The following is a 12,389-nucleotide window of genomic DNA, read 5'->3' as shown; positions in this document are numbered from 1 at the left end:
CATAGAGGTTAAGAACATGGGCACTAAATCCAGGCTGTGTGGAGTTTAAATCCATGACTCTGTTTCTTACTAACTGAATTACTTAAACTCTCTATACCTGTTTTCTCATCTTTAGAGTTAGGGATAATAGTAGTACTTATTTCATAGTGTTGTTCTGAGGACTTTAGGAATTAATTTCTATAAAGGACTTAGAAGAGTGTCTGGCATATAGAAAACATTGTTTGTGTTAGCCATTATTATTTTTTTCCCCCTAGTTCTGTGAAAATGTACACAGATAGTGTTACAGGTAGGAATGGAATCTGGGTGTTCTAATTCCATTCAAGATGAAGCAGTGCTATTTTGCCTGTCAGTAGGTTATGCAGTCTTTTCCAAGATAAAAATTTCCAAGCTACAAAATGAATACAGTAACATTAAAATAATTTATTTGATTAATAATAAAACACATTTGAGTACATATGTGCTCAGCACTGTGCTTAGGTTTTGGAAAAACTAAGATAGACACACTTTCTCTCCTAAAGAAACTATAGACTATCCTGGAAAAAAGACAAGGAAACACTTGAGACATGATTATTTCCACGAGAGAGAAATGTAGAGAATACAAGGGAATAGAGAGGAGAGGGCATCCATTCCTTCCTTGGGGAGGGCAAAACAAAAGGGAAACAGTCTTGGAAAATTCCATAGGTGAGATGTCATTAAAGATTTATGAATATTCATAGGGTAAGGTAATACACCAGAGTTTAAAGTGCTGTGTGTATGTTGTTATTATATAACTTTATTCTGAAATCTTCCATTCAGCCTTAGAGCATTCCAAGAAATTAATTGATGTTTAACTCGAGTTTATCAGCAGTTAGCAGTTTATTCTTCATTTTACTCCCAGGTTCAAAAAAATCTTTGTTTTTCCAGTTGCCTTTTTCAAATTTGTTTATTATAAAAGAGACATGTGCTTTTTGTAAAGGAATTTGAATAGTAGGAAGTATATAAAGTAAAAGTTCTTAATTCCTCCCCTTTTCCCCAACTTTCTCACCCACCCTGAAAATAAACCAAACAATAAAATGCGTAAGTACATATACACCTACGATGTAGATATCTTGCTTTAAATAATAAATCCCATTTCCTTAGTTTGCACTTACGATATTTTTCGACATATCAAGGATACTTCTTCTATTTTATTTTTATCAAAATGCTCAAAGCTAGCCAAAATGAATTATTTTTCTGCATCCTATCCTGCTTTCCTCACTTCATGTCTTTGTTTATGCCGAGAATGTCTTTCTCATTCAAACCCACCACTTTACGTCCAAAGTCCTTCTTGTCCATCGAGGTCTTTTCAGATAATACATTCTCTGTCAGGCGTTTGTTCTTTCCCCACCTTCACCCCTCATTGAGTTTTGAAAGTAATTTTGTGTTAGTACCCAACACTTTCTGCTCTGCATACAGTTAAATGTTCAGTTTCTCTGCCTTGGACTATACTGACAGTTCTTATAGAACAGTATTACCTGAGTTTTGGAATGCTTACGTGCCTATTTGCAAAGCCTATTGTTAGATATTTAAAGTAAATGTATTTTAGACATGTATTATTACTCTTAGAAATACTGATTTTTAACTGTCTTGGGGAAAAGTTAGGAGAGCATAGCTGTGAATTGAAAATAGAACTTGACTTCTTTTTTAATGATTTTGGATAAAACTTTCTGAGGCATTGTTTTCTTTTAGTAAACAAAGATTATGATAAACTGATTTGAACAGTTTTTAAAATTAAAACTAAAATCTTTAAAAGCTAAAGTTGTGAGAACAAGGATATAAATGTATAAACACATCTCTTAAATATTTTAATAGAATTTTAAGAGCAGTTCTTTGGCATTTTTGAAGGAAACATGCCACAATAAATATTTGCTGAACGGGATATAAATAGTAATCACTAAAAACTGTTTTCATTTATTTTTCAGAGAATGCAGAGTCCATCGATCTTAAACAGTTTTTTGACCAACATTTTTCACATATATATTATGTGTTTTTTGAGAATTTTGTTACTATTGAAGCTAGTCTTAAACAGAAAGGTAAGATGTTAAAATCAGTCTTGGCTTATGTTGATGTTTCAAATAATTGTCATAAACATTCACTTAAAAATATACTCTTGGACACTGGAATTTTAGTATTATTTCACTTCTTTTTGTTAGACAGCTTGTAGAACACCCTTCTCACACTGTGGGTTATTAGTAATATCCTTATTATTTTGAGAAGGCTTAGATTTCCTTTTTCTCTGGTCAGGTTTACTTGTTTTCTCACCTTTGCTCTGCCCTAGGGGCATATGTCAGGTTTGAACAGTCATTTTCATAAATTCATTTTTAGAGTTCATTTAGAGTTCTCCACAATATATTATGATTTGTTTTTAGACATAAATTTGTAGAATCTAAATTTAACTGTCTAAAAAGAGTAGAGAGAGATGCTATGATATTGTCTATACATTGAACAGAATACAGTTTAAACATTTTATTAAAGAATCACTGAGAAAAAAAACTTAAGTGCTTGAAATATTTTAAGCTTTTTAAGTGGTTGTTGACATTGAGGACAAAATGATAATGTTTAAAATATTTTTCTATAAAAATGTTTTAGGTCACAAGTCTCAAAGGGAGGAATTGGATGCTATACTTTTTATTTTTGAGGTAAGTACCTGCCAATGTAACTTTTTTTCCAAAATTAATTTTTGGAACATACAAAGGAATATATTGAATATTAACAAACACTGTGAATCTACCATGCTTTTCAAAAACTGAATTGCACTTTTTAACCTAAAAATATACCTGACTTAATTCTTAATTATTTTCTGAGGTACACATATTATTTTTAGGTACAGATAAAATTATGTTTTTATGCATTTGATACCACAGTTGGTACAATATTCACTGTGTTTGCAAACATGAAAATTTTAATTTGTGGGAGATTTATACAAATGGAGAATTAAAAAAAAACAAAACAAAACATTCTTACTTGAGAGAGTAAATTCACAGAACTGTTACATACCTAAGGAGTTTATAGTTTCTGCTTTAACTGCTTTTCATTGAAAACTTATATAAAATAGTTTTAAATATTTTATAAATTGTTGTTCTACTACATTTGCTTTGGATTGGGGTGGGACAAATTTTTATTGCTAAATAAACAGAAGGAAACAACAACATTTGATACTCTGCTAAAATTTGTTTCATTTTTGGCACAATGATAAAAATGAGGGACACACATGCTTTTCAAATAACCCCATGCTCTTCATTCTGTTTTTCAAATCAAATAGTGATAGGAGTATTCTGATCTTTATTGAGAATTTTAGAGAACTGGAGAAAGTCAGGATTAGACCTTGTGTCTTGAAAAGCATAGTAAAGAATTTAGAAATCAGTTTCTAAAGATTGAACTATTCTAACTACTAATTAAAGATAATTCACTATTTTGTATGTTGACTATTTTAGTATGGTTTAGAAGAATTGAAGAATTTGATCTCTCTCTTAGTTGCTGAGTTAGTCACAGCTGAAAAAAGAAAGTTTTTTTTTTTTTTAAGAGTTCCAGATAGAAGTAACTGGTGTTGGTACCTGTTCTGCAGTTAATTTTCATTAGTCATTAACCCTGAGGAATTTGCTTATATTTACCTCCCCAGGTGTTTGCATGAACTGTTTACAAGGGAAATATTAAAACATGAATATTTTGAGAAAGAGTAAAAGTATGTACAGAGAAAGCAAGATGATAATTCCTGGAAAGTGTTCCTTCAGACATTCATGCTTGCCCCATATTCAGGAAACTGAGATGGTTGACTAGTTAATAGAAGTTCTTTCAGAATATTCCTTCTGTTAAAAAATAATACTTATTTTCCTGTATGTAATATATACTGATCATTTGTTACTCTTTGAACAGAACTGTTTGTAATCAGTCACTAAATTTCATTAGGAAAAGAGATGTTAGATATAGGATTTTCATCTTTTGGAAAAAATATTTAACCTGTGTGCTGATGTTTTTCTACTTATAATGGGGACAGTAATATCTGACCTCCACCTTTAGAGACTAATGATGATTTAAAAATAAATTATAAATAAAATGATTTTCTTTGTCTGGAATAAAAAGCATCATTATGTAATATCAGTATGACATAAGATTTATATTCTGCTTTCTTCTGTGTAGTTAATAGTATACATGATTTCTTTCATCTTTATATGATTAAATAAAAAAGATGAATATATTTAAATTTACATTTTATATGGGATTAAATCTAAACTATAACTTAATAGTGATAATTTAGGAGTACTTTCGAGTGGTTCACAAACTTGTCTTTTTAATTTTCTATAATTTTATCACTTTCCACACCACCATAAATATAATTATACAGTTGTTGGCTAAGTATGAGAGAAATAGGAGGGCAGAGGTGAAGAAGTTTATGTATCTCATGTGGGAATAGCATCTATCTGTGAAGAACTTTATAATTTCTTCATTATCCTCTTATATGAGAGGGACTAAAGAAGATTATATCAAAAGGAAGATAGAGAAGTGTAAAAACATGCATACTGTTCTTTGAACAGAATAGTATAAAAGCACACATTTTGGAAATAGGCATATGGAAGTTGGAATCTCTGTTTTTCCTCTTTCTAACCTAAGCACATTACTTAACCCATTTCTTTATTTGTCAAATGAGATCAATGAACACTCCTTTTAGGATGGTTGTGAGGATTAATGAGATATCATTACATAAAGTGTCTAGTGTTTGGTCCTTATGAACATTCAATTAATGGTGATTTTAAATAATTATAATAGAGCTGCAATAATAACAAACGCACACAAATGTCATTCAGCAAGCAGATGAGTGTTGAGAACGTAGTTCAGCAGCATAATAAGGCAGCTGTTGAACTAGAATAATCCACACAGGTGCAATATATAAAGGAAAATAAAGACAAAATTTTGAAAGTATTATATGTAAAAAGTGTTTATTCCCAACTTGTGAAAGTCTGTATATGTTAGCTTAACTATAGGGCTCCTGAATCTTAAAATTTTATTCTCATACCCATAACCATCATAACGTAGAAGTATCTTTGCGTTCACGTGAATTAATTTAGTACAAGTATTTGACAGGATTTTTGTGGAAGCAAAATAATTTTCCCTGTAAGATTTATCAAAGTAAGAGAAAGAAATGCTTGGAGACTGGGCTTCCCTGGTGGTGCAGTGGTTAAGAATCCGCCTGCCAATGCAGGGGACACGGGTTCGAGCCCTGGTCTGGTAAGATCCTGCATGCTGTGGAGCAACTAAGCCTGTGTGCCACAACTACTGAGCCTGTGCTCTAGAGCCTGCAAGCCACAACTACTGAGCCCGCGTGCCACAACTACTGAAGCCTGCCCACCTAGAGCCTGTGCTCCGCAACAAGAGAAGTCACCACATTGAGAAGCCCGCGCACCGCAACTAAGAGTAGACCCCACTTGCCACAACTAGAGAAAGCCTGCATGCAGTAACGAAGACCCAATGCAGTCAGAAATAAATAAATAAATTTATTTAAAAAAAAAAAGAACTGCTTGGAGAGAAAACATCACAAATATTAATATCTAAAAGAATTTAAAACATATCAGTAGTATCTATCCACAATGCAGAAATTCTAAGAATAGTAAATGAGCATTTAAAAATATACTACCAAATGTAAAATAGATAGCTAGTGGGAAGCAGCTGCATAGCATAGGGAGATCAGCTTGGTGCTTTGTGACCACCTAGAGGGGTGGGATAGGGAGGGTGGGAGGGAGATGCAAGAGGGAGGAGATATGGGGATATATGTATACGTATAGCTGATTCACTTTGTTATAAAGCAGAAACTAACACACGATTGTAAAGCAATTATACTCCAATAAAGATGTTAAAAATATATATATATATATTAAAGTTAGTATTTATCCACTAAAGAGAAGTATACTTACTTTTCACATCATAGTAAAAGATAAATTTCATTAATTTCCTGTTCCAAGTCTTTGTTAGTATAGCTTGTTGTTTTCTGGAGTTTTCAAATACTAATAAGTATGCCGCCAAAGTCTTTGTTAGTATAGCTTGTTGTTTTCTGGAGTTTTCAAATACTAATCAGTATGCCGGCGCTGAAGTAGTGCCAGTACCATCAGATTAGCTCAAAGACTATTTTGTATTTGTAATACTGTCTTCTATGTAAGAAACTCTTGAAGGCTTTGTGTAAGCTCTTTGTTTAATTTTTCACATTGCTCAAGATGAGGACGTGTTACTTGCTTTTCATACTTTTCTTTGTTTTATTCATATTGATTTTTAGAAAATTTTACAACTTCTTCCAGAAAGAATTCATCAGCGATGGCAGTTTCATAGTATTGGTAAGTAATTTAAATATGTATTTCATATTTGAAATAAATGATAATATATGAAAATACCCTTTAATGGGTTGGTCATTATTTGAAATGAGTTCATAGTTTATACTTTAGTAAAAACAAAATAAAGAATACAGAACTAGGCTTACTGGGAATATAGGATAAAAACATACATGAAGGATTTCCAATAAAAGTGGCATATTAAATTTCTTTGATCCACCTGTTCATTTACTCTGAATATGTTAGCAATGATGATGAAACTATAAAGCCAAAAAAATAAAAGCAGACTCAGCGTCAGAATAAACATTCTGTGATCAAAAATGGAAGAGAAGGTAACAAAGTGCCACGTAGAGCGAAAGCCATGGGTTCCAGGTTTGAAAGCAAGCAGTGTATTAATAAAAAAGGAGGGAACTGGAGTTAAACTTACTGCTTGAAGAGACGAAGTAGAGCTTCCCAGATCGTGAAATGAAGCTGAAAGGAAAAAGGGTAAAGAAAAAATAAGCAACCCTGCTGTGTATTACTGTGAAAGACCAAGTAGGCAGGAGGTCATAGACTTTATCTTACCAGGAGCTAAGCCAACATGCTTGATGGCTTGGAGTCTGTTTCTTTAACAATCATAGCATCACGACAGGACTCTTGAGCTCTCATTGCAAGACATTTTCCCCCCCCTTGGTTGAAAAAGGAATCTGCAGGTAGGCAATTTCTGGCTTTGGTTCAGTGTCTTAATGATGACAGGGCTGATTGGTAGTGATTCTCATGACCCTTCTCTTGTGGTGAATGTACAGATGGCCACCACATCTACATTGTTGAAGTAGAATGTTATAGGCCTTGTATTCATTTGTAAAAATTGTATTTTTTTCTCTTAAAAAAGAGTCATATATTTATTTAGAACCTACAGTTCTTAGTTATAGCAAATGAAATTTCTGAGGCTTTGAAACTGTAAGTCATCCCAATTAGCAGTTCTGTAAACAAAAGGAACTCTGGACATATAGGATGGATATTGATGTAGGGGCTAAAAAACCCCACAAAATTCTAAATAATAAAGCCTTTTAGAATAAACTTTTTAGATAAAGCTCAAGACTAAAAATGATGTACCCTTAATACATAAAGAACTCTGGCAACTCAATAATAAGACAAGTCAATTTTTTAAATAGGGAAAATATTTGCATGGTTATCACACCAAAGAAGATATGTGAATTGCTAATAATCACATGATAAGGTGTTCAACAGAATAGTGAAATCCTATTTTTTATTTCATAATCATTAAAATGTCCTTGAAGGTTGTCTGGGAAGAAACTTTTGAGACAGCTGAGCTTCTAAAGTTTATTCTGTCCCCTGAGGAATGTAGTCTTCTATTTCTAAACGACCTTTGTGCTATCTGGTTCTCATGATTAATAATATTCTAGTAAATGTCCAACTTGAGACAATACATAAATGGTCACTTTTCTTTGTCACCCAGAGAATCCTAAAACTCTGTTTCCTTTCTTTTTTGTCTTGTATATATAGAAAAATAAATCAGTGACTCTAGTTGATTTTTTAAAACTAGCTTTTTTGAGGTATAATTTACTTAGATAAAAATCACTCATTTAAATAAATAATTTATTAATTTTTAGTAAATATTTAGAGTCACCACAGTCTAGTTTTAGAACATTGCCATTACCCTAAAATAGTTCTTTAAGCCCATTTACAGTCAGTTGCCTTTGCCACCACCAATCTGCTTTCTGTCTTCAATAAATTTGTCTGTTTTGGACATTTCTTGTAAATGAAATCATATAATTTGTAGTAGTTTACATCTGGCCTCCTTCACTTAGCATATTTTTTTTTCCATATTCGAGCATATATAAGCATTCCTTTTCATTGTATAATATTCTGTTGTATGGATATACCATATTTTGTTTATTTATTTATTATTCAACAATAACTGTATTGTTTCTAGTTTATTATAACTTGTTTATTTTATTTTATTGTAGATTCCTTTTGATTTTCTACGTATAGGATCATGTCAACTGCAAATATAGTTTTACTTTAAAATTTTTAATCTGGTGCCTTTAATTTCTTATTTCTTCTTTGTTTATTGTTCCTCTAGTACACTAGTGAATAAAAGTGGTAAAAGTAGACATCCTTATATTATTCTTGATGTAAAGGAGAAAGCATTCAGTCTTTCACCATTATGTATGATGTTAGCTATTTTTTTTTTTCACTTACTCTATATTTGAGGAAACTGAGGCTCAGGGAAGTTAAGTGATTCCTCAGGATCACACATATTTCCTGGCAGAATCTAGATTCAGTGCAGAATCCTATTTCACATATAAATAAGTATTTAAGTTCCATCCTGTGTAATTCTTAAACCCTTTGTTTTCTTCTTCAGTGCTTCCTGAAGATCATTCTTCCCTGGCGATGTTAGCTGTTTTTATAGATACTGTTTATCAAGTTGAAGTTCTCTTCTATCCTGTTTTGATGAGGGTTTTTAATCATGCATGGGCATTGTATTTTGTCAGATGCTTTTTCTTCTATTGACATGATCATAGGCAGCATTATTAGTGGTTTTGTCATTTATTCTATTAATATTGTGTATTTCACAAATTGCTTTTCAAATGTTAAACCAAGTTTGCATCCTTGAGATAAATCCCAATTGGTTACCATTTCTATATAGTCTTTTTATTATATTGCTAATTTTAGTTTGCTAATAATTTATTAAAAGATTTTTGCCTCTGTGTTTATGAGGGATATTGAACACTGAAGTGTTCTTTTGTGAGGTCTTTGTCTGGCTTTATTATCAAGATAATAATAGCCATGTTCATAGATTGGGAAGTGTTCCCTCCTTTATTTTCTGAACGAGTTTGTGAACAATTGATACTACATCGTTTTAAAATATTTGGTAGAATTCACAAGTAAAGCCATTTAGAGTTGGGCTTTTCTTTGTAAGGAGATTTGTAATTGCTGCTTTATATTCCTTTTTTGAGTCAGTTTGGATAATTTGTATCTTTCTAGAAATTTGTCTGTTTCATTAACACTGCCTAATTTGTTGGTGTAAAGTTGTTCAAGTTACTCTTTTATAATAATCCTTTTCACTCCTATAGGGTCAGTAGTGATGTCCCCTCTTTCATTTCTGAATTTGGTAATTTGTGTCTCTTTTATTTTATTGACTTGTCTAGCTAAGCATTTGTCATTAATGTTGGCCATTTCAAAGAACTAACTCTGGTATTGTTGATTTTCTCTAGTCTTTTTCTGCTTCCTATTTCATTGATTTCCATTCTAATCTTTTATATTTTAAAAAACCTTGCTTGCTTTGGGTTTAATTTGCTTGTCTATATGTATTTTCTTAAGGTGGAAGTCTAGAATATTAATTTAATACCTTTCTTCTTTTCTGATATAGGCATCCAAGGCAACAAACTTCCCTGTAAGCTTTGCTTTTAGCTTATCCCATAAGTTTTATTTTTTATTTTTTTATTTTTATTTTTTTTATGTTTATGTTACGTTTCCTTCAGAAGCAGCTCTTCTCTATTATTCTTTTTTTTATTATTAGTTTCTGCTTTATAACAAAGTGAATCAGTCATACATATACATCCATTCCCACATCCCTTCCCTCATTCCCATAAGTTTTAGTATGTTGTGTTTTCATTTTTATTCAGTTGAAAATATTTTTTTGATGTCCCTTTTGGTCTCTTTGATCCATAACTTATTTAAAAGTGTTTTTGTTTTTTAAATTTTCAAATACTTGATGGTATCACAGATTTCTTTCTGTTGTGATTTCTAACTTAATTCCTTTGTGGCCAGAAAATATGCTTTATATGATCATAATCTTTAAAAAATTTTTGAGACATTTCATGGCCCAGAATATAGCCTTTCCTGGAGAATGTTCCAGTATGCTTGAGAATGTGTATTCCATGGTCATTTTAAATATTAGATTAATTTATGACAATGAAGTGATTATTGAAGAACAAGAAAGAACTCGAAAAAATGGAATCTTATACATTATTCGTGGATGATAGGCTTGATGGTATAAAGATAACAGTTCTCATCCAGAATTCCTGTAGTGACTTTTTATTGTAGCCCAACAAGTTTATCCTAAAACTTATATGGAAAATCAAAGCCAAAGCAACTTGGAAGAATAACAAATGGGAGAGAGAAGATGGTGTGGTTGAATATTACTATAACCAATAACAAGATGTATTATAAAGTTATAATATTAATAATTAAGACAGTATCATTGGTATGACAGAGATGGACAAGTTGACTAATGGAAAAGGACATTAAGGCCAGCCAAAGACCTAGGCTTATATATGGAAACTTGAAATATGATTGAGACGGCATTTCATTTCATTATAAAATCTGAAAAGGTACTACAGTTGGTTGGGGAGGGGACATTCTGTTATTGCCACACACAAATAAATTTCTGATGGATTTCAGGACTTAAATGTGAAAAACAACACTTTAAAACTTTTTGATGAGACTCTTTGGTTTATCTTCATAACTTTAAGGTAGGGAAGTATTTCTTTAGACACAGTAAGTACACGTAAAGAAAAACATTGGTGAATCGACTATATTGAAATTTAAAAATTTTGTACGTCAGACGATAGTACCATCCCAGTCAAGAATACATTTCCAATTCATAGACCTGACATAGAATTAGTAGCCAATATGTGTAAGGAACTCTTATATTAAACAAAACAAAACAAAATAACCCAGTTAAAAAATATACAAAGGATATGACAGGCAATTTGCAGAAACTTGAGCAGCCAAATGAAAAAATGTTCAGTGTCATTAGGAAACATCAAATGACATTACTGAGATATGTAATACTCAGACTGGCAAATATTAGAGCATCTGCCAGTGTTTTGTGTTGCCAACAATGTGTTATCACAATAATCTCATACTCTTCTATATATGTAAATATATATATTATGTACGTATTTCATACATATAAATATATGTTATATATATGATGCTGATGTCACTAGAAAGAATAAAAATGCAGGAATAGAACAAATAGCTGTGGAGGAAATTTTGTTACTGGTATAAGTTTTAAACAAACTAATTCCAAATATTTTATGGATTTATAAATAAGTAGTAATAACATAAAATATTTTTGGAAATAATTAATACCAAAATCTGGATAATGGTTTCCTCTGGGGAAGGAAGGAGGAAAATGACTCAGGATGGGTTCACAGGTGGCTTCGATGATACTTGTATTGTTACATGAAACATTATAGATAATGTAAATAAGTGAAAATTTGAAATTATAGGAAACATGGGACTGTGTTTAGATTTGTTCAGACCAAATGGTGGACGTTTGGATGTCTGTAAATGTTATTTCATTTTTTTATTGTAGATTTGAAATATTGTGTAATTCAAAAGAAAAAGGACTATTAAAGATCGTTTTGAGTATTTTGAAAAGGAAAATTAGTACAATGGAAATATTTGCTAAGAAATACTAGAGTTATAGATGTTCATGTGGTTAACTAAATGGAAATTTTTACAGTGGTTCTTATTTCTATTAGTGATGGATAAATTATTTAATTATATTCTTAGTCTAAGTAAAAGATACATGTAGATTGTTGTCTTACATGTAATTTTGGGTTTAGAGTTTGTTTTGATAGTATAAATCATGTTTAATTGCAATAAACCATGTGTTAAAAAAGGTGACTTTTTATATGCCCTTCTGTCCCAAGATTATGGCCAGAGGGATGTTCAGGTCACCAAGAATAATTTGGAGGTTGCCAAGGACTTGTTTTTAAAGTGTTTTCAAGTCTGACTGAGAACTCTAACATTTAGAAACAAATAAGATATGAATGTTTAAAATCATGTTTTCTTTTCAGGATTGATTTTAAAGAAACTACTACACACAGGAAACTCCTTAAAGGTATAATGTAATTATATTTCTTTTCTATGGCTTTTTAAAAACTGAGTAAAGCATTCAGTCAATTGCTATACTGCCTACATCAACTTTTTCCTAAATAATTTTGAATAATCTTCAGTTCCCTTAATTGAAGTGAATTCACGTAAAAAACAGCAACATAGTCAGTATGCATGAGGCTGACCAGGCTATTGAAAAAC

General features: G+C 31.4%; 1 protein-coding gene across 3 annotated transcripts in view; it reads left to right on the top strand.

Moving 5' to 3' along the window:
• The window catches only part of RALGAPA1 (Ral GTPase activating protein catalytic subunit alpha 1), a gene marked incomplete at its 3' end in the record, with an annotated part of 235,275 nt that overhangs the window by 42,928 nt on the left and 179,958 nt on the right, over positions 1-12,389 (top strand). For all 3 annotated transcript variants that reach the window (XM_079701197.1, XM_079701195.1, XM_079701196.1), the window contains exons 2-5: positions 1,941-2,051; positions 2,608-2,657; positions 6,281-6,338; positions 12,152-12,195. In XM_079701197.1, coding sequence (XP_079557323.1) covers positions 1,941-2,051; positions 2,608-2,657; positions 6,281-6,338; positions 12,152-12,195 — 263 coding nt within the window. The remainder of the gene's footprint in view (positions 1-1,940; positions 2,052-2,607; positions 2,658-6,280; positions 6,339-12,151; positions 12,196-12,389) is intronic.

The sequence above is a fragment of the Hyperoodon ampullatus genome (assembly GCF_949752795.1).
Source record: "Hyperoodon ampullatus genome assembly, chromosome: 3".
NCBI classification, from domain to species: Eukaryota; Metazoa; Chordata; class Mammalia; order Artiodactyla; family Ziphiidae; genus Hyperoodon; species Hyperoodon ampullatus.
The sequence above is the reverse complement of the archived record's forward strand: the minus strand, read 5'-3'. Positions and strand labels throughout refer to the sequence as shown.